This window comes from Tachypleus tridentatus, chromosome 8 (genome assembly GCF_004210375.1).
Source record: "Tachypleus tridentatus isolate NWPU-2018 chromosome 8, ASM421037v1, whole genome shotgun sequence".
Classification (NCBI taxonomy): domain Eukaryota; kingdom Metazoa; phylum Arthropoda; class Merostomata; order Xiphosura; family Limulidae; genus Tachypleus; species Tachypleus tridentatus.
In genome coordinates, this window is record NC_134832.1 from 142,997,048 (window position 1) to 143,024,855 (window position 27,808).

A 27,808-nucleotide genomic window follows, 5' to 3' on the forward strand; every position below is an offset into this window, starting at 1 on the left:
CAATAGGGCGGAAAGTTCTGCTGGATTACAAGTCTTCTTAATATTGTTTTGGGTTTTCTATTTTTGTGCATTTTAGTCTGAAATTTCAAATGTTTGAAAAGAAAATAATGCGGAAGTGGAAATAAATGTTTTTCAGAATAAAGATGTTTCCACGACGGTGATGGTCAAAGTTCTTGAAACAACAATAAACTTACTTTTGGTCAGAAATAAGTTACAGTAAATAGCTAGGGTGTGATATTTAGATAAAATAAGTTCTATAATCCCTGGACATTCTTTTACAAAATAAAAACTGAAGTCTTTTCAAATATGTTATGTTATGAATCACTTAGCTTTTTTAAAATGATTCAACAGACTAAAATATCACAATACGTAGACACAGATTTGATACTATTTAGCTTAATAAAAACAAAAAAGAAAAACTATGTCAAACATGGTTTAATACTGCATATGAACATAACATTCAAAAATTATAATTTTCTTAAACTAAAATATATTTCCAATTGGTACTTCTCTTCAGTCAAGTTTAGCACTTCTAGTTTTGTGCTGCCCTCTATTTGCAAACGCTTTTTTAACGCATGCCACAAGCCTTCAATCCTTTCTCGGTTGAAATCCAAAGTTCCAACACGTCTCTCATGTAAATTACTTCTCCACCAATAGGAAAACACTACATCACGTGACTCCCTCTATGCGCCACCACCAAACTATCATTTCGAAGTCTGGCAGAAGACAAAAGCACCGGAAGATACTGGGGAAAAAGATGAGAGGAGGGAAGTACCCATCCAAAATGCATTTTCTTTTAAGAAAATTAAAACTTCCGACACGGTACTCCCACTCAGCTCACAAAATTAACTTTAATCCCACACTGAATTGAAGAATGGACTAGTGCGACAAAGTATAGGTGCATTCCCTGGGATATTGTCAAAGATACCCCTTAATTGAGAGAAACAGATCACAAGGTCTGAAGAGAGGCACTGCACATCTGACCTAGGTATCTCTTCACAATAAAAAGTGATAAGGTCAAAAGAACCAGACATGGCAAAACAAGAGAGCACTTCCGCACGGGAAAGAACAGTGCAACAAAGAAACGTAATAGAAGTAAATTCACTCAATCCCACGACAGATGATTGGTAAGAAATGTCTCCAAGTGTAAAGTGGCTATGGCGTGACGGACCACACTCGGCAAGTCAACTACATGCAAAATTTCACTCGCTGGGTACTAATATACTAGCGAGGGTAAGATGAGGACCTCTACCATCTTCCCCTCAAGTCCTAGAGTTTAAAGGAAACTTATCAGAAAACTCTAGGAACACATAGAGTGGCCTAATGACATGGATCTGAGAACGTCATGTGAAATCTAAAAAAGTCCGTTGCATGCACTCAGCCCTTGCGACCGTGATCAAGCCAGAAACGACCCAGGTCGTTAACAACCTCATAATGAGGGGAAAATCGCACATCCCAAGGATCTTGCAACTCCCTCTTTGTGGAACCCGTTCAGCAGGTTATCTACATGGTAAACCAGCCTAACAATGGTAAGTTGTAAGAATTTCCCGTATTCCACTTGAACAAAGGGGAAAGTGCATTGAGGATTCTGGATGGGAATGCAACACCCGAGACAATGCAAAGGGTGATTACATAACTCTATTTTTAAAAGAAGACCGATTTATTCAACAGAGGCATGGCCAGGGTGAGCAGAATCCCTTTCTGCTCTACTCATGCTGTCCACAGGTGTGCACACTGGGATGGGCATATTATGATGCAAGTATCACGAAGAATTTACACTCAAGTGATCTTGTGAAACAACCCATCTCAAGGGTAAACATACACAACCATGGAAATATAGAAATCAACATGGTCTACAGTGCAGATTTCATGAAAGAATGTCTGTGAATGGTTATAGCCATCTAAGCAGAACCAATTCAGAGTACAGACAAAATACCTGGTGAGGCATTACTCGCCAGAGAGTGGAATCAAGGTGAAGCTGAAGCAGGGGTCCCTGAAAGAAAAGAAAGCATTAATAAACACTTACCTCATGTCATATCCTTGCTACAGTTGGGAAAAGAGCCACAGACAGTAGCCAACATCCTGAAGAACCAAAATGAGTGATGTGGTGTAGGTAGTGGGAGTGGAGCACATGCAAAGTCCTCCACATGCCCTATAATAAAATCTCCTCCAATGGCCAACAAGGATGAGAGGCAAGGAAGAAGGAAAGGTGATCTAGTTGACATGAGGAAACATGAATGAGATCATGCCCAGAAGGAGACAAGGAGGAATAAGCCACTTCATTAAAAAATTAAACCAAAGTGATTAGAGTAACCATGGAAAGATCACAGGAAGAGGAAGGTTGCAAAGGAAGAAATGGGTGGGAACATAGACCCTGAAAGAAAGCTGAATGAGTAATATAACAATGGAGGGTACAGAGAGGAAAAGAAAAAGATGTCCATCTTGGCCAGAAGGAGAACAACATGAGAAATTAAGGATAGGCAGAGGAGCTAATAGAAGTAAGCTGAGATTTGGGAGAACAACAATAATGTCCCAAGACCAGAAATGATTGACACTTCAGTGGCCGATGAAGCTGGATGGAATAGGTCAACATGAAAAAAGCATAGAAAAGAAGGATCATATAGTAATAGAAAAAATGGAAAGTATGGGAAAATGCCACCCAACACCTAAAATCGAGAAGTCTCTAGAACACCATCTGAAAGACCTATGTGAGATACTCAAAGATACAGACAACCATTTGGTGAAAAGACCAGAAACCATGATTCAATGTCCAAGAGCAACAAATGGACAGCTTGCTTAGATATATTGCCAAAGAAGGGCAAACAAGCCTAATATGAAGTTACTCTGCAAAAGAAACTGAAAAATCTAGCCAAAGATTTGGCACAAGTGTGAAGATGGAGGATATACAGTGCTGATGACTGGGCTGATGGAGCTGATTGGGGCAGAAACGGAAGAGGATAGGAAGGGACCACCTGCAGTTGGAGGAACTGAAGGAACCAAGGTTTAGTGGGCCAGGAAGGAGTAACCAGAATGACCATGCCTGGAGTAGCATGAATGAAGAAGACCACCCCAAGAAGTAAATGGACAGAAGAATAAACACAAGACCAGTCACGCCTGAAGACATTAACAGTCATGGCTGGAAGATGGGAAACTGGACCAAGACAAAGGTGATTGGGATTCAGGATGATGGCAAAGGCATTGGTAAGGGGTGTATTCAAATGCAGAAAGAGCCACTGAAAACTGGCAGGATGTAGGAACCATATGTAGAATAAATGAGATTTGGACAGGAAAAATAATCAACCAAGAGAAGGAAAGAACACTTGACATACCATTAAAAATTTCATGTTACGAGTCCAAGAAAAAAGATCCATAGTGCAAAAACACAGGAAATGAGACCTTCTGCCTCCTGGGTGATCAATAGAAGCCACCCAGTGGAAATGTTAATATGGGTCATAGCCAACTGGTGGCTGGCAAGAAGAAACAAATGATCCAAAACCCCTCAGCAATCAACCCATGCACCCTAGCTCTGAAGGAGAGCATCCATAAACAGATGTAATTCAGACCATGGAGGAACAAGTGGGATTCACACCAGCATGTGGGTCCTGTCCAACACCAACAAGGATATACAAGCAGAGAGGGAGGACATGAATAGGAGCATCCAAGGGATTTGGTGCAAAGTTCCACTGGTCATAAAATGTCCACTGAAGCAAATTCATATGAGCCCTGCCAAAGGGTATAAGAGGTGTCATCCCTCTTATTTCAGAACCTCATCAGTATGAAGTAAAGGAACAGACAGGGCAGTCCAAATGGCCACTCCATAGAATGGAGTCTGAGAGAAGAATGTGAAGCCTGACCAAGACAGATGTTGAAGAAAACAACCAGATGTACAAAGTACTGGGGAGAATGAAGGAAGAACCTTTCCAAAGTGATCACCCATTCCACATGAACAGCTTCAAGAAAGAGCTGATGAGTAGAACTGAATTCCAACAGAGGGAAGGTTGAAGGCTTGTGGCATGCATTAAAGAGAAATTCACAAATAGAGGACAGCACAAAATGTGAAAAGTTAATCTTCTGAGTGGAGGAAAGGTACCATATGGGAATATCTAACAAGTTTTCTTTCGAACCTTTACTTGTTCATTTATCTTATAGACAACGTAACATTCCTTAGTAAAACAAGATTAATCCCTATTAGTAAATAACATTAATATATGTTAATTGAGTGACAAAGGATGTTTTCTTTAGTAACTATATGTGCAAGCCTAATACTGATCAGTAATTTGTTTGGTTTTGAAAAAAATTATTGGACAATTAAATTTTGACAACACAGTTTTCTTATAGATATTCAAATAATCAAATAATACTTTTAGTTACATAATATTATCTACCTCTACTCTAAGTTATAACAATGCAAATTGAGGTAGATGTTAAATGACTGTTCATTTCAACCTTTATATCATTCTTCCATAACTACCATCAGTCTCTTTTACATACAAGTAATTTCTTTCTTGTTTAATAAATCATTATTTTGCTATTCTTTTTTTTTAATCAAATACAACATTAATTTTTTTCATCTACCAACTGTCACAATCTAAACACAAATTATCTTGTATTTTAACAAACAAGTTTTTATTTTCTAATAAATTTTATCACACAGCTTCTGATTTGTAAGTGCAAATCCTCACAGTTTACATAAATAAATTAATTTTAAAATTAACTCATTTGACACTCCTAACTTTAATGTTATTTTGTTTTAAAAATAATAGTATCTACTCCAAAAAGTTATAATCATTGTTCTTAAAATGATATTAATAATTCCCTTGAAAGTAACTTCTGAAGTGTTTAGACTTACCAAAATGACATTCAGTCTGTTGACCTATCAACCTTATAAAGTTGAAGTTTCACCGAGTATCTTTCTTTTAAAAATGCATTAATTATTCTGCAACATACATTTTTGCAATGTGACAATGAACCTACTGTCTCTTACTCTTTACCAAACTACATCATAACTTATACCACAAAATCCACTTTACAGAACTTCACACTACTATTTACATTCAAGACACTTTGATAAAAACATACACCCCAAAAATTTAACATTCTTAATGTTTTCTTGTTGCTTTTTTCTGTGCGAGTTTACCAAAGCACAGAAGTAGCTAGTTCCATGCATGTTGCAGTATAATTAGCATTTATTTTAACAAAAATAAGTGTTGAAATATTGGGAACAACTGCATTTATTTGATACTTAAAAGTAGTGATGGATTAGATGTAAATGTCTACACCAAATACTATGTAGATAATTAAGCTTCATTCTTAATGAACTAAAGTTGAGATCATTCTTATTAAAACTTTCTTGCAGCTCATTTTGCTGCATTCATTTGTACTCTAACATACTTTGATCTTACTGTCTCAGTTACGTAACTGTCTCTGTTTAAGGAGTTTATGTAAAAACAAGCAGTTTACTTTCTAACATCTAGGACCTAAAATTCTTGAAAGACAAAAAGTAAAACAAAATTCTCACACACACAATGATGTGAAAAGATATTTCAATAAAAATTTCACATATTCTGTTAGATATCAAACTTTGGTAACAACATAGATTTTTTAAATTAAATTAATAAATGAAAGAATTGTGAAACATCAGTAAAAAAACAGTTTGTATTATATCCTTGTTCAAAATCAACTTTTTTCTTGCATCTCCAGTAAAAATATCTTCAAATAATTAGGCCAAATCTTAAATAAGAAGAAAGGAAGCCAAAAGAGAATTTGTTTTTCTAAATCATCCATTCTTAAAACTTTAGAATAAAAATAAAACAAATAGATTCAACAACACCAAAATGTCAGTAAAATCTCTTCCTGCAGTAAAAAACAGAATGACTCAAAAACATTACATTTTCAAACAATCAGTATGTTCCAACTAAGCAACAAAACAGTATTAGTGAAAAATCTTTAAAAACAACAAATGTCTCTTGAAAAACTCTACATAACAAAATTAAACATGGGGAAAAATTAACATTTTCTGATCAACAATAAAAATGTTTCTTTTTCCCTACTTCACATAAATGCACTGCACTAAGTCATATAAAGAAACACCCTTGTATTTCTTTGTTACTGAAAACTTCCTCAACCAAAAACCAACATTTTTGAGTGAAGACTAAAGAACAAAAAAACAAAGTTTAACCCCACATGTGACCCTCTCAGTATAAAGATAACTGCTAGAAAAAGCAAAATCACTTTAGTAAGGGTAAAATATAAACGTCTAATGTAAAAACAGTATTCGATGAGACAATTCATTTACCATAAAGTAAACTAATATTAAATAAAGAGTCTCTTGTGTAAATTCACAAATAACAATTTCTTATTTTATGGTGTTACTTTTTTCTCCCATAAATCTTTTTCATAAACCCATGAAAGATGGCAGCTGGAAGCTCAGAAGAATTGGTTAATTCGTTTATGAGAGACGTCAGTTCCTGATAACTTTTCTCTTCATAACTGTGATAAAGATCTGAAAGTCCTAATTCCTTGTAGATAATCTTTACTTTCTGGATACAAGCTGAGTCTGACAGTGCATAATTTTCCTACAATCAAAAAAAATTGCCAAGAAGTTTTGAGAAAAAAACAAAAGCTTCAGAAAAACCTCAGCGTTCAGAAAGTTGACGATAAAGAGAACCTTACAATTATAAATAAAAACAAAAAACTTTTAATATACAAGAATAAACAAAGATAAAAATTGCTGCTTGTAGAAAAAGAAAATTGTTTTAAGAAACTTAATATTCAAGAGGGAAAGAAATTCTGTTAATATCTAAGCCATTAAATTCAGGCAAAATATGCTATGTTCCCAATGAATATAAAATGTGCTATGTTCCCAATGAATATAAAATTTGTCAACAATCCAATATCCATGAAGTGTAGTTGTGAAGCAATTGACACAATTTACCAAGAATGCAAGTCGTATTTACAACAAATTTACTGTATGCCATTCACTAAATATTACTATCTATATCATCCAAAAAGAAATGTGCATGGGAAACTTTTTAAACTTCATTAAATTATACAAAAATGACACTAGGAGTAAAAAGAAATTAAAGACATTACCATAAACATAAGGAAGGTTTAAATAATATTATGCATTGGAAAGGAAAAAGGTATTTGAAGTATGGATCTGTCAACCTTGTTTTAAGATTTTAAGTTTCTAGACACTTGGAAAACCAGAACTGCCATTCTGTCAAGTTTTGTACTCGACCCCAATACTTAGATTGCTAAAGTGTCAAAAGTCTGTTATTGTACCAATGGATCAGAAGTGTCTGTTGTGATGTAAGGTATTTAGTGGGTATCATGTGATGTGGAAACCTTGTAATCATTAAAGTGGCTCACATGGCCATCTGATTTGTTCAAAACTCTATGCACCTAACCTATTACACAAGTGGTCTAGGTAGGCCACCTCTATGTTTTAGTTACTTCAAATACACAGCACACACATTACATTTTATAAAATTTATGCATACAAATTAACAAAACCAAAAAATGTTTTGTATGTGAAGAAAGAGTTTGTCTTTGTAACACACTGACACACTGCACACTTTCACCAAATCATGCAGTCAGAAGTGTAAAAATGATGTTTCATGAAGCCACTTCAAAGAAAACTACTCTTGAACAATTAAACTCCATAAACAAATAAAGTGCATGCACAGGAATAGTAGAAACTTTAAGAAAATGATTAAACTGTACACCAAGCTGTAGATGGGCAAACGCTTACCTGAAGAATTTGGCGTTGTTCAATCGTGGCATGAGCTAGAGCTGATATAATCAGCCAACTGCACTTTCCATCTTCAATATCGGTTCCTTGTTTGCCAATAACAGCTGGATCGCCATAACAGTCTAAGTAGTCATCCTGTATACCCCAACAGACTCAGTTATTATAGCATAAAACTTTCAGACAGTTAATTATATAGAACTCATCAAAAAGTGTTAGACAATCACCATAAAAATTACCAATAATAGTTCCAGATGTTGCCTCTGAACACAATTAATACAAAACCATATCCTTCTAAAAATGACAATGTCATAATTTCAGGCTAAATAATGAGCTACAGACAGTATGTATACTAGTATTAATTTAACAAATGTAAAATGTAAAAATAAGAAGACATGTTGGACTAGAAAGGGAGTGTTACAGTTTCTAGTATTCAAGTTATAGCCAAAATAACTCAGCTGTTAAATGTGACTGTTAGGTACAGTACCTAAGTGATAATTAAGCTTTGCTGATCCTCCCATGGACAAAACCACACATCATACTGTCCTACATGTATAATTATTACTATGTTTTGTACTGGGAAGTTTAATCAGAGTTTTTGATACACATTTTATTTCTCCATAGCCTGGACACCAGTGAACAATTCAACTTGTGTTTATGGAAAATATATTGTTTTGTTTTTCTGAATAAAGGAGTACAAGAGAATCTTGCTTGTGAAACAACTTAATATTTCCCTGACCCAAAGATATGTTAAATAGTTATAATATACACAATTATCATAACACAATAAACATATGGAGATCATAATAAACTTATCCTTTAATGACTTCTTTTAACCATTATTACTGTCACAGTGGTTAATTAAACAGCCACCATCAACCCTCTTCACGCTAAAGCTCAGTTTTATAACACTGGATACAGTAACATAAGTGCATATGTGTTGCATCATTGTAACTTCTGTACTGTTAGCCAGGCATGGCTGAAAGGTCAATGTAATAAAAATAAATATAAATTTATATATATAAATATATATATAAATTTATAGTGTTATGACGCTTAAGCTATTAAGACTAAACATTTATCTTTGAGTTATAATAAACAGTCATCCTCAAACAAGAAAAGCATAATTTATCTTTATTTCCTAATTGGCCCAGCAAGGCAAAGTGGGTTATAGCATTCGACTGCATTCAACTCGTAATCTGAGGGTCGTAGGTTCAAATCCCCGTCACACCAAACATGTTCGCCCTTTCAGCTGTAGGGATAGTCAATCTCACTATTCCTTGGTAAAAGAGTAGCCCAAAGAGTTTGCAGAGGTGGTAATGACTAGCTGCCTTCCTTCTAGTCTTACACTGCTAAATTAGGGACAGCTAGCACAGATAGCCTACATGTAGCATTGTGCAAAACTTAAAAAAAATTCTAATTTTTTTAATGTTGTTACAAGATTGGTCAAATTTTCCAAACCCATACAGTGATTCAATAGTGAAAGTAAAAATAATAGATAAAATACTTTTTTTTTCATAAAAAACATTTGATAATTATGTGGAAGTTATAAATATTTTGTGAAATTTTGATTCATTAAATGAAAATTACATTTCTTGTTGGATAAGCAAAATGCAAAATAGATAAAAAGCATGAAAAAAAAGACTGCTTAACAAATCTTAAGACTTGTTTTAAAAAATCTGACATCATGTGTATGAAAACCTAATGTTTACTGTTAATCTGCCAAGTTTCATGAACACACACTTACTAATTTAGAAATTATAGTATAAAAACTATAACAAATGTAAAATGGTTACAAAGTTGATCTCAGAGACCAATCTCACACTGGAATAGTTAAACAATCTCAACAAATACATATATATGCATACCATAGCAAGTAAACACACATTAGGCAATATAACTGAACAAATTCAGCAAACTAACTGCATAAAATTGGGAAAAGTTGAAAACAGTTACACTTCACTTAAACTAGAACTATTAAGTATTACTAATTCAAAAACAATTTAAATTACAGTACTCACTAATTTGGTTTCAAATAACTATTAACAATTTATTCAGCAGCTGCGTAATGAAAACTTACCTGGACTTGAAAAAAATGTCCCATCTTCAACAAGATAGTTTCAGCTTGTTTGTGGAAATGAGGGTCTGTCCACCCAGCCTGAAAAATCAAGATTTACCTTTGGTGTTTATTAATAAGTGTGTTTAACCTTTATAAATGTTAACATATTTCTTTGGTAATTAGACAAATTTTGCACTTTAATTATGAACTAAATTTATGAAAAAAGAGAATTACTGATTGAGCAGCAGCAAAGTTTTGTAGGAAACTGAGAACATCATTCTTTATACTCACATCACTCTGGAAAAAAACAAATACATCTGCACTTACACAATATTATAAATCTAGAGATACATGGATTACTCATACATTTATCATCAAAACTGAAACCACTGGATGAAGTACAACAAGCAAAATTGTTATTTGTAAAACAAAATTAATGGAATATCGACAATAAGGGTTCCATTTCAAAATGATGGAAAACTATGAAAGAAAACTGCATATAATACATGTAACTTGATCCTTCTGGTCTAAATCTAAGCCAGATTCTGAGAAATTTAAAATCATTAATATTTTTAAAGTAGAATAGCATTTCATTTTTCACTAGCGTTGGGGTTAATACAAAGAAAACAGCAGACCAATTTTGAATTACTTTATGTTAAATAGTCTCACTGGAACTGAGAAAAGCTTCAATAGATGGGTAAGATAAAAATTACAGATAAGAGAGGGAGAAAAGTTTGTTACTACAAAGAATGGAAAACTTGTATATTTACTATCTATATCTTTTGCATAAATTAACATAATTAAACCATAAATTGCTTTACTCACCAAATGCATTGCAAGTTGCACTGGCAAACAGAAAGAGTAAAATGCTGTCTTGTACTTTACAATAGCATTATATCGGTCTTGAGTGAAGCAAGAAAAATCTGGCCGAGTTCCAGGGGGTGTCGATAACATATCCAGACATTGACCTTGAGCCGTTTTCTTAGAAGTCTATAGTAAATACAGAATTAAAAAGTTTTTTTTTTTCAGTTGTTTTGGTAATCAAAAGAGGTCCACAGCACCACCTCATGAGATATAACTGAAATCAAACATTAGCTTCACACACAACTATTAATATAAAATACTTTACTTTTGTCCACATTGTATCACTTTAATGATACTGATATATCACAACTACATATTTCAAATGTAACAAACAAAATTTGTTTGTTAAACTGGTTATATGCATAATTTGAATTCTTAAGTTTCACTTTGTTGTTATCAACACTAATTAAAAATGATAAATTTGAAAGACCCACCTCTAGGAAAAGTTCCAGGATGTTAAGATAACAAAAGTGATTTCTCAAGAATCTCTTCAGCACATAGTACACACTACTCTCTAATAAAACAGCATCATTAAAACCAACAAGTCCAACTTCTTTCTAGTAGAAAGAGAAAAATACTACCATTAGCTTTCTACCATCAGAAAATACTCTGAAGCCTATTACAAAATATCTGTTCTTTCTTAAATCATTTTAACAGAAGATTTTCATATTATACTACTATAAAATAATTTGTTCTGTCATTTTATCATTTCTTTCTTCTAAATATGTAGTGTTTGTTTCCCTTCCTATTTCATGTTTGGAATAATGGAGAACAGATGCAATACATAATCATGAAAATACATCTAATACAAAGGATTCTTACGATCTTCACTTCCAGTATGAAAGGTGTATTTGAAACTGTGAACATTTATTTAATAGTCTAGCATGACACAAAGTGTTAGCAAAGTTTATATATAAAAACTAACGGTAAATCTTAAAGCCTAGAATTAATTTTCAGGAAATCCAATTAAATCTGTTTTTACAAAACCAAGCACATAAATGTTAGTTTGGAATTTCACACAGAGCTACAAGGGGGCTATCTGCATTAGCTGTCTGTAATTTAGCAGTGAAAGACTAGAGGGAAAGCAGCTAGTCATCACCACCCACCACCAACTCTTGAACTACTCTTTTACCAATGAATATTGGGATTAGCCATCACATTATAATGCCCTCAGAGCTGAAAGTATGTATGTATTCGAAGTTAAGCACAAAGCTACATGATGGGTTATCTGTGCCACTGAGGGGTACGGAGGAAAAGGTGAACTTGTTAGGTTGGGTAGGGATTCAAACCTGTAACCCTCAGATAACAAGTCAAGCATCATATGCACCAGGCTATGCAAAGAAAAAACTGTATGTTTCCATTAACCTTTTTGCAACAGCTCATGGAACAAAGGCCATGTCATTGCATTTGTTGACTCGCATTCAAAATTTTAATGAATTTATGTCAATAAGTTTGGTATCAAACAAAATTATAATTAAAATTTTAGTATTATAAACAAGTTAATTTCTTAATTTAAAGTAGATATTAAAAGCACACACCGAAATATTTATTTATGCAAGTCAAACGGTATGCTGAAACAGGAATTAGAAATTCAAATTACTAATATTCACAAGCTACAGTATAAAATAAGAACCTTGTATCTTTTTATTTTGCTGAGATATGACTCGTATCACTAACACACAGCCCCATTAACCTCTCTGCATTTTTTAAAACAGCCCTTTAAATACATTTACTTCAATATATGACATGTGAATAACAAATCAACAGCTTATATTGTCTCCCTAGTGGTTTTCTCAGCCATTTCAATCTGTTAAAAAGGCTACCACATTATTTAAAAGCAAAATTTCAAACATGTAGGTTGTGTCTTTAGTCCACTCGAGATTTCATGGTTTTTTAGACCCAAAAGCAACTTAGTTACTAAACTTGTAAATTATAGTGGATTCTGTTGTACTGATATAGTAATTTGATTTTTTTTTTTTGTTATTCAACTGTATATAACAATCATATTTTGTTTCATATCTTCTACATGTAAAGTTTTAAAAGGTTCTATGCCCAGCAGCAAACAAGTTCAAAGGTCATAGCTAAGAAATAATTGTTTGCTTTACTTCTTGATTTATTGTTTTACATTTTAAGAAAGAAGTTTAATGACTTATTTCTAAATAGTAATAATCTGTATATAATGTATAATAATTAAAATTTCCCTGCATATTACAAAACACTAGTCCACTAAAACACAGCGAAGTCACTTTGTAAAGACTGAAGATCAGTTTTATATTATTGGATATGTGACCTGAGTGCATGTGCACTGTAGCAATGCAAGTTACGTAATGTTAGGTAGGCATGACTGGAAGGTTAGTAAAATAAAACAAATAACATTATGAGACATAAGCCACCTAAACTAAACACTTGTATTTTCATGTTATAATCTGTGATCATTCTAGAATGAAAAAAACAACATATTTATGATGGTTACTAGGTCAGTCCAACTGACAAACCCCACATGGTTAGGTTAGAGAAAATAACAGAAAAAATATGAAGTCTTACTGAAAACAAATGTTTGAAATGTAAATTTAGGATCTTTTTTCAAATGGTCACAGCCTTGACTATACAAGACAATGTCACACACTCTTCAGTCAGTCTGTTTAAATAATGTGACACGTGGCCTGTAATGATAGATATTTCTCAGGAAAAGTATTTTTTACACATCAACAGTAATGAAATGCTATTTTCTAAATAGCAAGATACTAAATGGAAAGTTTACTGCACAGTGAAGCCAAGATGTACTTTTAAGAGGGGAAATGAAATAAATACTTTCTTCAATAAGAAAGAAAAACTTAAACTGTTTATAATGAATGTCTATTCTTATGGTTAATAAAACAATTTTATTCTATGGTAACTTTTAATAAAAATGTGTGTTCCAGTATCAAACTTGGCATTTATAATTTCAAACAAGATATATCACTGATTCACTGATCTAGGATAAAAGAAACCTATACAGTATTTCAAGTATTATCACACTGAACTTTTAATTCTGCTGTTCAAGGATGAAAAGTGACAATGTCTGTACAATTACAAAAACCAGCAAGTCTTGTATATACAAAAATCTACAACATTGGACAAGAATAATGTAACAGTTCTTATTGTATGTAAAAACAGTAACCTCTGTACAAATTGTAAAATCAGAAGGTAGAATAAATTAACTGAATGTCTACTTACCCTCTTATACCAACAAAGTTTTCCTCTTCTTGTGATGGATTGATCCATGATGTCATCACTGACAAGGAAAAAGGCTTGAAGCTAGAAAGTAATAAGGTCTGTAGTCAACAGTCACACTTAATAGAAACTGGGTTTGTAGTTAGCAGTCAAACAAAATATAATGCAGATGTTTGTGTGCTAATATCAAGCCAGGTAATACACAGTTTCACTACATATGCAATCTTAAAGTGAATCAATAACACAAGTGAAAGACTCAATTCAATTTGTTCTAATAATACACCTCTAATATTTATACTAAACCATACATATTTTTGAACATTTCACTTTAAAAAGGCATTGACTACTGAATTAAATAATGGCTTCTAAGTATAAGTTATCAAATGTTTTACTTCCAACATACCCTCATATTTAACAATAAACAAAACAAAAGCAACATAAAGCTTCTCTCACACAATAAATATATTATTAGTTACCATTTCCACACACCAGCCTAAGATCTGAGCTAATTTTATATTCTCTGCTGTCAGTTCTTCAGGTTTTGCTAACAGCTTATATGACATAACCACTGCCAAGCCTCGGTTCCTCTTCCCACCCAACACATTGTATTCTAAAACCTGTATTCAGGAAACAGAAATATTAACTTGTGAACTAAAAGCAGAAATATACAAGTTTCTTATGTAACACATTATTCTTTAGAAACTAACTCATAAAATGAATCTGCTTTATGGATATACGTAGCACTGAATTTCTTAATTCAACTAAGGCATACTCTATTGTCTCTTCATTATAACCTTCATTAATAGTATTGTTTAAAATGATACTGCAGAGTACCTGGATCCATGGTAAAGGGTACTACACATCTAGAAACTCTTGGAGCCAGACCCTGAAGGCATACAATAATGACCTATGTTGCTGACAATCCATCTAAGCCCTACAACCCTTGGATATAGACAAAATCTATTCTGGGTATCAATGTACTGAGAGTTTGATGTCAAGAATCAGGAACCATGCATAGGGAGGAATGTAGATGTCAAAAACTGAACCAACATGCATGCTAACAATGGATCTAGCTCATCATTAATAAAGTTGGTGATCTTGAAATTTACTCCTAAACCTTTCAGCCATAAAGTATGGTGTAAGCTCAAAAGCAACTAGGAAAAGGCCCAAAACATTACATAGTCAAAGAACGAACAGAAGAAACAAATCAAAGGCAGCTTATTTCAAAGTAGTCTTACTTTTGTTTTTCAGAGATCATTTAAAAACTGCATTGATTAACACTGACTGGAACAGCATTTTGTAAGGTAATTATATATTTAAAATGGCTGCTATGGATAGATAAAGCACTAGTAGAGGAGCGAACAACGTTTCGACCTTCTTCGGTCATCATCAGGTTCATGACAAAGAAGGTCGAAACGTTGTTTGTTCCTCTACGAGTGCTTTCTCTACCCATACCAGCCATTTTTAAATATATAATTTTCTCTACAAGTCGGTTTTCTCATCATCATGAATTATTTTGTAAGGCAAATGTATTTTGTTAGAACAAATCAACATTGGACCATCTGTAACATCCACCTTGGGAATTGAGCCCCAGTGCTGCAGGTCTGTAAACTCAACATTATCCTACAGGAGGACTGAAAAGGCAACAAACTAAAAGAAGGCACTGAAAAAAACACGGTTTCTTCAATATATGAAGGATCACCCTCAACTGCAACCTCACACACCCTTCCAGAGAACTACCACAGAGCCAAATACATGTTTCAATCTCACAGATAGTCTCAAACCACCACTGACTGTGGTGCAATGCAACATAGAAATGCCATAGGAGAGGCCCAGTTTGCCTCCATGCCAGAGCATATAATAATTTGGGTATTTAAACCATAAAATTGGCTTGCCAACTGAAATAATTTTTTAAAAATTAGTTAGCTATTTATGATTAATATTAATACAAAAATGAACTATATAACACAAATAGCATTCAAAGTCCCTACAAATGTTCGTAATACTGTGAAACCCTTTACCGATGCTTTGTCGAGTAAAAAGTGATAACATTATCAGAATGAAATACATACAACAAGATAAAGGGTGCAGTTACATAGGTCAAGAGTATCAAAATGTAAATATCACCAAGAACAAATGAATGGGGTATAAAGGACAGCAGAAAAGAAACTCAGACCAATGCTCAGATTGGTAAAGGAAAAAACTCTGGCAGTCAAGTAATAGTTATAAATAGTAGTGGAGGTTTGTTTTAGAAATATAAACTAATCAACAAGTCTGTAACTATTACATATCTTATAGAATGTTTTTCAAACAACTGTACCTTCAATTACAAAAAATGTAGCACAGGATCCTGCTGAGAGGCCAAAATTTATAGTTTAACAAAAAGTATTTCATGATGATAAGAAACCAACTTGAAGTAAAAATGTATCTCAGAATGGCTGGTATTGGTATTAACACTTTTTACTAATAAAACAGATAACACATTTTTTTCAACCATGTTAACTCTATACACCCCAATATTAAGTTCACCAGTGAACAGGAAACTCTAGCCAAAGAGCATTTCTCAACCTCAAGATAACAAGAAATAATACAATTCAAAACATAAATCCATAGAAAAATCACCTATACTGGACTATACATTCCCTGGGCCTCAAAACACAAACTCAACATATTAAGAAACAAAATAAACAGCCACAAAAATATGTTCACCTGATAAAACTAACAATGAAATCAACAAAATAAAACAACACTTCATCAACATCAACAAATTTCCTAAAAACATCATGGATTACACACACACACACACACACACACACACACCTAGATCAACGACAAATAAACAATACTAAATCTCAAAATACAACAAACTACAAAACCTTACACTGCTGCATACCATATATTCCCAACATCAGCAAAAATATAACCGACATTTGGAAAAAACTTATAATGCAACATTCCAGTAAACACGAAATTTAATCAGAAACCAGGTTCAAAACTAAAGTCCATACTATGTAAAAAAGCTACACTGACAAACACAACACCAACACTATTTATAAAATACAATGCAACAACTGATATGACTTCTCTACTGAAGAAAGAAGTAGGAAAATAGAAACCAGATTCAAAGAACAAAAAATAACACCTTGCATTTTTGAACACTGCAAATCAAACACAACATAACCATAGAAGACATCCAAATACCAAGTAGGAAAACAAATATAAACAAACACTAAATCAAAGAAGCCCTACTTATACAGCAACTAAAACCAAAATTAAACCAGTATAAAGGAACATTTTATACCTATACTAATTAATAACCTAACATCTAATTGCAACGCCCCCTACAATCCCGAACACGTTGATACTCTCGTCCCTAAGACACGTGTCTGGCACAGTTGCAAGGTCTTTGTTAACCTGAAGATGACCTAAGTAGGTCGAAACATTGTCCTCTGCTTCATTAGTAAAAGTGTTAATACCCATACCAGCTGTCCTGAGATACAAAAGAAAATATTGCAAATTGCAAAAAATATTTAATGGTTATCCATATTTGCAGCTGTGCCTCAATTTCAGCTTTTGCACTGGTTGAATCTTATATCTTAATTTATTTTTCAACAAAAATGACTTAAGCTCCAGAAAGTACTTGTTTTAACTAACTTTCAGGAAAAACATTTGAAAGAAGTCAGTAAAGATAACAGGTAACTGTAAATAAAAACAAAAAGTAAGACTCAAAGTGCAAAACTAGCATGCATTGTTGTTACAAATAAGACTTCGGATAACATTTGGTATTACAGCTTACCCAATAATGCTTGGCCAGTTATCTAGATATCAATTTTAAAAACTCATCATGTGAGCTTGTCTTCACCTATCCAGTATTATAATCAATCTGCAGTAGTTGATTGACACTTACACGCATGATCAATTTTAAATTCAATTTTAGAAAATCTCTCTTTAGAATACTTGGTATGTCTTAAATTTTTAGCCACAGGTTGAAGACCTTTATCTATCATTAGAAAGGCTGGATATGTTAATTTAAAACATGATCAGTGAATTTCAGCCTTCTGATTTATTTAAGCTTCATAAGTCTAATTTTCCATGTACTTAAGTTGTGTAATTATATTTCACATTTCCAAAGTCACAACTTTCCAGAATCTTTAATAACTTAAATCCTTATGAAGATGTACACAATAACTAACCAAGCTTTAATTAATTGTGAAAAGCTTGTATATTACTGTTGACCAGTTTTATAATAAGTTGAACAGTTTATATTGATTAGATTACAGCCTACAACCCTACAAATCAAGTAACTTCATATTCACCAAAATCCTTAAAGCTAGTCTGTCATTATTACATAGTTATGTTCACGGTTCGAAATCTGACTTGATAATAAATATTACTTTATTTATTAATAAAATATAGCAAAATTTATTGCAATAAACAAAGTAGAGAACATACTTCTATGAACTGAAAGACGATATAAAATGCTCCAGCATTTAGTTCTAGTAATGGATAATGTTTCAAGTCTTATCAAATTAATTAAACAGTTAATGTTTTAGTTTAAACAATATAAACAATTCAAGATTTTTTATTTGTACCTGTTTAAACCACCTGAAAACTTCTTGAAGTTCCAACTCTTTCTGTTCCTCTGTAAGTTCTGCCACAATTTCTTGGAACAGCTGATCAAAGGCTTGCACTTCTTGTTGTTCTGTTCTCTCAATAAGAACATTCTTTTTCCTGAAAATCAAATTATTTGACATTAAAGTGATATAAAACATTTATTTGTATGAAAAGATTAAAACCTATCATGAACAATTTGTATGTAAAACAGTAATTAATCAAAGTGTGTAGGTTTTAACTTTTTTTTAAACAAAATAGATTTATGCTGACCTGAATTCAAGGGGTTTACAGTGGGGATATTCCCTCCTGCACAAAAATCTCCCCTTGGTGGAAAGGTTTGAATTCAAAACTGATTCAGAAGTTAAATGTTTTCTGTAAAAGACTTTTCAATGATAGTTTTAAAGGAAGCATCACAAAATAGCCTCCTAGAAAGGAAGGATTATATCATATTCTCCTTTGGAATCCCTAAGCACATCAATACTGCAACTGTCCTTTTAAAGTATTACAAACTATTATTTCACTGTCCAAAAGGTGAGAATAAAACAGCAGAGGCCACAAACTCAAACATCTGATGACCTATACATCAAAAGGGGTTACTCAAAAGGAAATGGTAATTAATAAGAAGGGGATGAAGACAGATTGACAGTCTTAAAAGTGACATCATTCATGAACATAAAAATTTGAATTTCAAAAACTGAAGTTTCTTGTAAACTAATGGATAGCATATAGATGAGATGCCACAAAGTTGTAGATTTAAAGAAGTTGAGAAGACTAGTTAATAAACATAATATCAGAAGGTTATACATTAAAGCATGTTGAGCAAACCTAGTTCATAAGCATGACATCAGAAGGTTATACATTAAAGCAAGTTGAGCAGACCTAGTTCATAAGCATGACATTAGAAGGTTATACATTAAAGCAAATTGAGCAGACCTAGTTCATAAACATGACATCACACAGTTACACATCAAGATAGGTGTAGAAGAACTAGTTTGTAAATAAGAGATATGATGACACATTAAGAAAAGCAGAGAGGATTGGTAACACAATGTTTTGTAGAATTAGCCAGAAGCCTCTAGCATCAAACTAGAATTCATGTTTCCAGAAGCAATTTCCAAATATCTTAATCACATTAACAACCTGAATATTATGAACTGTAATTCACATTATAAATAAGATATATAACTCATTTGGAAATGTATACATGCATATAACAAAAGAATTATTTTCATGAATACCTACACACAAAAACTTGCATGTACACACAAACAATTACAAGAACATGTGACCAAGGAAGGTTAAAAAATTTTCTTAATACATTTTATGCACTGGTACTTGAACTCTCACACAACTTAATAACCTTAACAAAATCTTTTTGTTTGTTTGTTTGTTTGTTTAAGGAAAAGTCTAAATTTCCCCTTGGAGAATGAAAGGATGATTTGGTTTTAGGTACACAATGAAAAAAAAAAAAAAAAAGAGAGAGAAAAAAAGAAAAATATTCCAATTGAAGATTTTCTGTAGGAAATTTGAGTGGGTCTTTGATACCAGTTAGCTATACTTAGTGACTTGTTTTAAATATATTAACAGGTTATTTTATCATCTTGAGGATGAAAGATATTTTTCTTAAAACACCATATATGAACACAATTGAACAGATAAAATATTCTTTTGGACTATCTTTTTTAGAAACAAGAAGAACATGATTAAATCAATTAGTAATTATATGAGCTGTTTTGTCATTTGTATCTCAGAACAACTGGTATGGTATTAACACTTTTACTAATAAAGCAGAAAACAATATTTTGACCTTACTAGGTCATCTATTTTTGTGTTGTGAGAGAGAGAAAACTCAAGAAAATTAGGGAAATTGAGTATTGGTGGTAAAATGTCACCAAGGTGGGTGGAATATTATAATGCATAGTACGGTTAGGGCTTTAAGCCATTCTGTCTTGGGAAGATATTTATAAGTGGTAAATGTTGCAACAACAGATGGAGCCTGCACCTCCATCCTAAGGCAGGCCCAAATCCCACTTGGCTAGACATATCCAGCTAGAACTGCTTGGGAGATACTGTGAGGTGTTTTGAACTACAAACAAGGAATGTGCAAAACCAGTCTCTTACTCATTCATAGAGGAAACTCTCAGTATCAACATTGATAGAGGCTTGTGATTGGGGAAGTAAGGGTTCTCCTATGCTCCACTAGAATAATGATGAGGGGTGATACTTGTAGGGAAGGAAAACAGAGCTTACATGGACGACTATTATCAGGCACAATCATCTGGAACTAGAAACCCACCGAAAGACAGTGTAATGGTTTGCCATGAGTAAAGATAAGAAGTGCAAGACAGGTTTAATGGCAAGACCAAACCTGGTGTTGTTTTGTTTTTGCAAAAGGTAGGAAAGTAGATATATCAACTGTCTAGATATACTACCAAAGCAGTCCTTGAGAAAACCCCATCTCAACTGTGGGTACCTAGCAATGGTAACTGGGTTTAATACTTTCAGAATGTGGATCTCCCCCACTGCTGTATTTAATTTCTGATTAATTATTTCATACAAGAAGGTAAAACAAGTTTGCAAAAACTTCAGTATCAGTATTTTGTAGGCTATCAATAAATACTCAATCCTTGGCTAAAATGACACAGATGCAAACTTAGAGTAAAGGCTTAACCTGCTTGGTTTCTACCAGGTGGCCCGTAAGTCCCTATCCATCCATATTTTATTATGTTGCATTCAATTACTATGTATTATAAACGTTTTTTTTTTTTTTTCAGAGAAATATGGCCGATGTAAGCCCATTTACACTAGAAAAGTGTATTGTGACAAGTACGTGGGAACATGAGCACAATACTGGTGACACCCTGTATAAAATAAGATATATGGATGGGTAGGGACTTACGAGCCACCCTGTAGTTGCATGTATCTTGCTTAATTGCAGTAGGTCATAGCTTTGCTTTATAACAAGGAAAACCATGTCTCTTCTCCCATTTTCATTGTGGGATAAAATCAATAACTTGCAATATTTAATATAATTGTTCCCTTTTCCAACATCACCACAAATGGTGTTAAAGACTGCTTCTGGCTTAACAGATTATGTGATAATATACTAACTGTTACTGCTGCATATGTCTGGAAAACCAAGTTTATTTTAGCATCCTATGCAGGGTCAGTTTCTGTCTAGACTGCTCAATGAGGAAAGTAGAAAACTTGGAAAACTCTGCTAATTACCCTATTAAAGAAACAACCGAGTCAGCAGTAAGACAACTTCCCACAATTGTGTCAGATTAAGCTAGCTGTTCATAATGTGACAAAACATTTACATGCAAGGTAGCCAGTTAACAAGATTGTCCTGATGAATATGAGAGGTGTTTTGGCCTGTTTAAACAGTGTACTAAGAAGTGATTAACAACATCATTACAGACTAAACAATGAAACTTTCATGAGTCTATAAAGATGCTAATATGAAAACATACATCACAGATGTTGAACTATATCATTCACAAATGAAGGGTAGGAGCTCAAAATCAAATCAAGAAACACACTGTACTTTAATATGATGAACAATTAAAACTTGTGAAGAATGGAGAGTAGTAAAACAGGATATTCACAACTAACCTCAGTTTATTTGAAATAAGGAAGAGGCTTCAAAGATTAACTTTGGATGAAAAAAATTCTCAAGAATTAAATAAGTACCACAAAGAAGTTAGTACAAAGAATAAAATGCTACAAAGAATGTGGGTTAGACATTGTCCAGCATAGATATGTAATCTATCTTTAAAGTACCCAAGCAGCACCACATTACTTAAATAAAACAAAAGTTCATAGAATAACTTATGATCCTCATGAGGTAGATGAAGGAAACTTTTATCAAAAGACAATCTAGGCCAATAAAGAATGTAATACATGAGAGCCTAGGCTGCACTCAGTTACAAAAAAAAAAAACAAATGAAAGTTTTAAATGACACACCATGAAATAGTCTCCTCGGTTAAAAACAGTCCCTTTTGGAACTACCAGAGAAGTAGAAAAGACAGTAAAGAACTCAGTAAGGTCTATCACAACTGAAACATAAAAGGGTGGGAGTGGGAGTTTTGAAAGAAAGAAGTGAAAACTTCTCAGCAGTTAAAACAATAACAAAAAGAATTTATGTTTCAAAACCAAAAAAAAAAAAACTGAGAAAACTCATCAATAAAAAAACAACAAACAAAGAAATCAACACAAAGCAAACGAAAGGGCACCTTGACTAGAGAACTGTTAGTATAAAATGTTGTGTTTGGAGTTCACATACACTGAAGGAAACCTTACTACACATAATGATAGTCTCTGATGAACTAAAATATAGTTCATAAGTAAGAAGTTGCACATCACAAAAGTTTGAACAGACCTAATTCATGAATAAAACATCACAATGTTTCATCTTAAAACAATGGTCACAGCATAAAACTGTGAGGTCTATAGAATAAGCAAAATGATTTAACACTAAGCCATAAAAAAAAACCTAAACATTTGGTCTTTGTTAGTCTGAAATGTACAGGACTGAGAGTTTGGTCCACTCGCGTGTTTGTACAGGAGCGAGAGTTTGGTCAACTCGCGTGTTTGTACACGAGTGAGAGTTTGGTCAACTCGCGTGTTTGTACAGGAGCGAGAGAGTGTGTTTGTACAGAGTTTGGTCAACTCGCATGTTTGTACAGGAGTGAGAGTTTGGTCAACTTATATGTTTACCAATGCTGAATTTGATTAAATTACATTCCTGAAATGCAAGAAACACCAGACTTGAATGGTGGAAACAAACTTTAAAAAAATTCAGAACTGTGTATTTTCTTATAGCAAAGTCACATCAGGCTATCTGCTGAGCCCAATGAGGGGAATCAAACCCCTGATTTTAGCGTTGTAAACCCATAGCCTTACCGCTGTACTAGTGGGGGGCAAATTCAGAACGAGGCCTCTACATTAGCAGTATTGTTTTTCTCATAATAATAATAATAAACTATTGAAATAGATTTTCTGATTACATGGCAGGTGTTTCAATCTGACACAATTATTTTTCTTTTGTTTCAATAGTTTGCTTGGAGACAGAAACACAGGACCACATTTGGATTGAACTGGTTATTGCTCAGCATTGGTGAGTAACAGTTGAAGTTTTAAATGGAGTTCTGTTACTTTGTTCCTTCAAATTGTGGTAACTGACTTTTAAGATCAAAATATAGATAATTATAAAAACAAAATGAAGACAGAAGTATCAATCACTTTGAACCCATACACAAAAGGTATCAAAATAGCTTTGAGCATCATAAATTTACAAATACAGACACACATACATGGACATATAATAAAGGTATCTCTACTTTAAGGTATACATATAAATATACCTATAATCATCTTGTTCAGCATCAGACATCTTTGTTGAAAGCCACACAGAATAGGACTGGGAAGACAAAGGTTCCTCAAAATTTCTGCACCTCTGAAAAAGTCAGTTGATGGTAAGTTAAATTCAATCAAGTACATATGTATTATTTTTGCATTTTTTTGGCAAAGACATTAAGAGCTAAAGGATATACGTATATCAGATACAGAACATAGACCAATAACCCAAACATTTTCAATACATTATAAACAAAAGATCTTTACTGAACATATATATGCTACACAACCAAATTGCACAAATTGAATTTTTAACCACCAACTTTCTCCCATACATCAAGCCAAACACAATGATTTTCTTTCTAATTTTTTATAAAGCCAGAAGTACTTTTTTATTTGCACACACACACATACACGTGCACAAATACCTACACCTGTGCATAAATATATATACTTTCACTGTATAAGATAATGATATTCAAACCTTTCTTATAGATTGTGCAAGATATTCAAACATTTCTTACAGATTGTGCTATATTCTCTAGCATAAACTTAACTATAGCTGAACTGATGAAAACTTATTGTTAAGCTATTTTCAATGCTATCATTTACTAGTTTGCTAGAGGAAGCCAAAGATCATGATGATGTAATAACCAAGAATCTTAATTTGATATTGATGGACAAGAATACATCACTTACAAATACAAGTAGACAGTGACTTGTAGTATTTAGTAAGTTTATGAGTTTGGCATCAGATATGTTGTTCAATGTTGGAGGTAAGAGTGACCATATATTTTCAATTACTTAAACAATAAGTAAGGAAATTTTCTAAGTAAATTTATTTGTAAGGTAGATATACTTACAATTAATCAAGGAAATTTCTGTTAAACATTATAAGTGTATTAGTATTAGGTCTACAATAGTTATAGTATTACTTGTTCAAAAGTTCTGTATTTGAAGTTATGCCTAAGTGTGAAAGTGGCTCCAGTAAACATGAATAAAAACATAATTTAATCTATTCTCATTATGTGAATTGGACTTTGCACTATTTTCAACAATAAATTAAACAGAAACTGTCCAATAATAGAAAACATTACATCACATTAGTTGGAACTAAAGGTTCTCAGTGTCAAGATATGAATCTTATTCCTTAATAATAGCTAATATTTTTAAGTAAAACATTACTTTATATCATTAAGAAAGGACATGTAATACTACTTAATTATTACTAAATCTGAAAATTATTAACTGTCTTGTATACATTGAAATACAGATATTTGTTATCCATCTGATGAAAATGTGTGAACTTGAAGATTTAGAAAAGCCTGTGATGGAGTGCCACAAAGAAAATACTACCTAAGAAATTCTAGTCCAGTTTAGGAAAGTCTAATTCATTGGACTGCAAGATGGTTAGAAGCAAGAAACCAAGAAGTTATTAACACTGTCCTATGAGGCAAGGCTCTAGTTACTAGTTGAGTGCCTCAGAAGATAATGCTAGTTTGGGCTTTTAATATTATTAACAGGATAAATAGTAAAGTTTGCTAATAACACTAAACTATTGGAACAATTGGCAAGTTCATCAAATTATAGGCAAGTGAACTTTTAATTACAATAAGTTCAAGGTAATGCATTTGGGTTATAATTTTGTTTACATGTTCATAATAATGTAGAAGGGATCCACTCAAGATTGACTGAGAAAAGGATTTTTTTGAGTAATTGGTAAAGGTTGAAGTAGCTTTTAAAATGTATTTATACAAACAAAATGCTTTTTCCTCACACAGACTCTTTGGTGGTGTATTTTCATCCAATTTAGGTTGACAACTGCTTCCAAGATCAACAGGTACAAAAAAACATTTCAAATCAACCTCAGACCCTCCAACCTGTTGGAGCACCCAAACTCGACAAAGGAAGCATTGTTGATTTAAAGTGGCTGAAAATATTTGCACAACAGAGTTTGGAAGTACAAGAAAAAGGCATTTTGTTTGTTTGAACACAGTTTAAGAGCTATCTCCAGCCTTTACCCACACCAATTTTTTCCATGATGATGGGTAAATCACTCAACATTCTGAAGTTCAATTCTATTGTTACAAGTAAAGCTAATATAACTTTCGGATATGTTTAGATACATACTGATTATGTCAATAGATAATTCTCTCTATACAAATAATTTCTTCATTTAGGGTTCATATGGAATATTTTGTGTAACTTTGTTCTTCTTATCTAAGAAATTATACTGGGAAATTGGTTTCTAAGTAGAATTACTACAGTATTTGGTTGTAGAGTTAGCTTACACTAATAAGTTAATATCTGATAATTTATTTTCTTTTGAAGAAAAAAAAATAAAAGGAGAAAAGAGTTTGTATTGGATCAAATTTTGATTTAACTTCAATCTGAGTAAACTTTACTCGTTACGTAAAAGACAAACATTGCAATAATGATGAAAAGTACAGTACAGTAGACCAATTAATTATAAACGTAACATTTTTTCAACTTTAAATTTATTAACGATACAGCAAATGTGTTATTTAACGTCTAAAATTTAATTAAGCGTGGTTTTCTTATACCATGCATCAATTGCAACTAACTCCATAATTAATATATTTAATGACATTAACATTTCAATTTCACTCTATCTTCAGTACTTGAGCGAGTGTATGCGACAAATGAAGTTATTGCAAAAGGTGTTTTCTAGCTTACATTTAACGTTTAAGTATTAACTATTTTAAAACTAACAGCATTCAAACGTTTTCTTTTTTACTGTTCAACTTTACCAATGTCAATGGCAGCGTATCCAAATTTCTGAATCTTTTACTATCTGTGTTTGTTCCGGCGATATATCGAAATTCCCAACACGTTCTGAAGACTGTCTTTTTAACTACTAATTTAGATTGTTCACGCTTAATATTTTGGAAATAAGCACACAAATTTCGACGCCCACTTTCTTGGAAGTTAGTAACTCTCCTCTTTTGAAATACCTTCGTCAACCTAACCCAGGAAATAACTCTGAACATGTTATACTTACCTTCGATACACGATTATGACACCTCACTTTACTTCGTACACTTAGTTGCGAACATTTTACCAGGAAGTAAAACAAAATGTCAATGACATTTTTGATTGTGCTGGCATCTTTTGGTGAATATTTCAATTATAATCTCTAATCCAATAAGAAAATTTCATTTGATTTTATCGCTTTGTTTTAATGATCCACATAAACTTTAGCATAAATTAAGAATTAGAAGCTTCATTAGTATTTTCATTTATTGTTTACACACTTGGATTAAAATACAGACTTATAGTGATATATTCCTAGTAACAAGACTGTATTATAAATCACAAATAAATGTTATTTCAGGTTAAGGATAAAGAGGGAGTTCTTTTTGAAGCGCCATCATTGTATTATGACAATAAACGTAGAATTTAGATTTTAAGAGAGGCTTCACGTGTTTAGACAATTTGATTATCAGTATTATCCTTACGAAAAGTGAAAAGTTTTATATTCGGTGTTAATTTAATTTCTCATTATATTTGCCTTTTATTTCACTAAAGTAAGTAATGGCTGTGACTTCTACGAAACAATAATATTTACTTTAAGTGTGAATGAACGCCTGCATTTCAGCAAAGCGTTCTCGTTTTATTTTCTATCTCATTTTATTTTTAAATAATTAATGATCTCGTAAAGATTTTAGGTTAATGTTTGTGCCAGTACTGGCGTCAGTGTACAAGACCATAAAATTTCATCCTTTAAGGTAAAACTTACAAAAAAAAATGAAAGAGAGAGAGAAAAGACATTTACTCGTGTCTTAATGTACACGTCTTATTAACATTATGATACTTAAACACGTGTGTCTTAAGTTACAGCATATTTTCAATTTACAGTGAAATGTTTTCATGAGTTAATAAAAGTAATATTATTATTAGTAACAATTAACATTTCGGTCATAATGCG

At 32.7% G+C, this 27,808-nt stretch overlaps 1 protein-coding gene across 3 annotated transcripts; it reads right to left on the reverse strand.

Annotated features, from left to right (window-relative positions):
* Positions 1-417: 417 nt before the first annotated feature.
* Positions 418-26,978, reverse strand: Fpps (Farnesyl pyrophosphate synthase). 3 transcript variants are annotated; one of them, XM_076451880.1, is made up of 10 exons: positions 26,882-26,978; positions 23,868-23,959; positions 18,479-18,617; positions 14,363-14,503; positions 13,890-13,970; positions 11,108-11,230; positions 10,635-10,799; positions 9,831-9,908; positions 7,754-7,888; positions 418-6,575 (listed from the first exon to the last, which is right to left on the reverse strand). In XM_076451880.1, exons 2-10 carry the CDS (start codon positions 23,894-23,896, stop codon positions 6,369-6,371), a joined length of 1,098 nt encoding a protein of 365 aa, XP_076307995.1. In that variant the 5' UTR covers positions 23,897-23,959; positions 26,882-26,978; the 3' UTR covers positions 418-6,368. The 3 variants fall into 3 exon arrangements, with proteins under 3 accessions (XP_076307995.1, XP_076307993.1, XP_076307994.1); XM_076451878.1 differs by having other exon boundaries at positions 26,631-26,954; XM_076451879.1 differs by lacking the exon at positions 11,108-11,230 and having other exon boundaries at positions 4,605-6,575; positions 26,631-26,954.
* Positions 26,979-27,808: the final 830 nt, after the last annotated feature.

Excerpts from the sequence above, each read along its gene's own strand:
- Fpps (XM_076451878.1), bottom strand. The coding sequence starts at position 26,870 with ATGTTCAGAGTTATTTCCTGGGTTAGGTTGACGAAGGTATTTCAAAAG. Across the intron at positions 9,909-10,634 it reads TGCAACTTGCAATGCATTTG|GCTGGGTGGACAGACCCTCA; the intron begins GTGAGTAAAGCA and ends TTGATTTTTCAG. Across the intron at positions 7,889-9,830 it reads GACATTTTTTTCAAGTCCAG|GATGACTACTTAGACTGTTA; the intron begins GTAAGTTTTCAT and ends TGGGGTATACAG.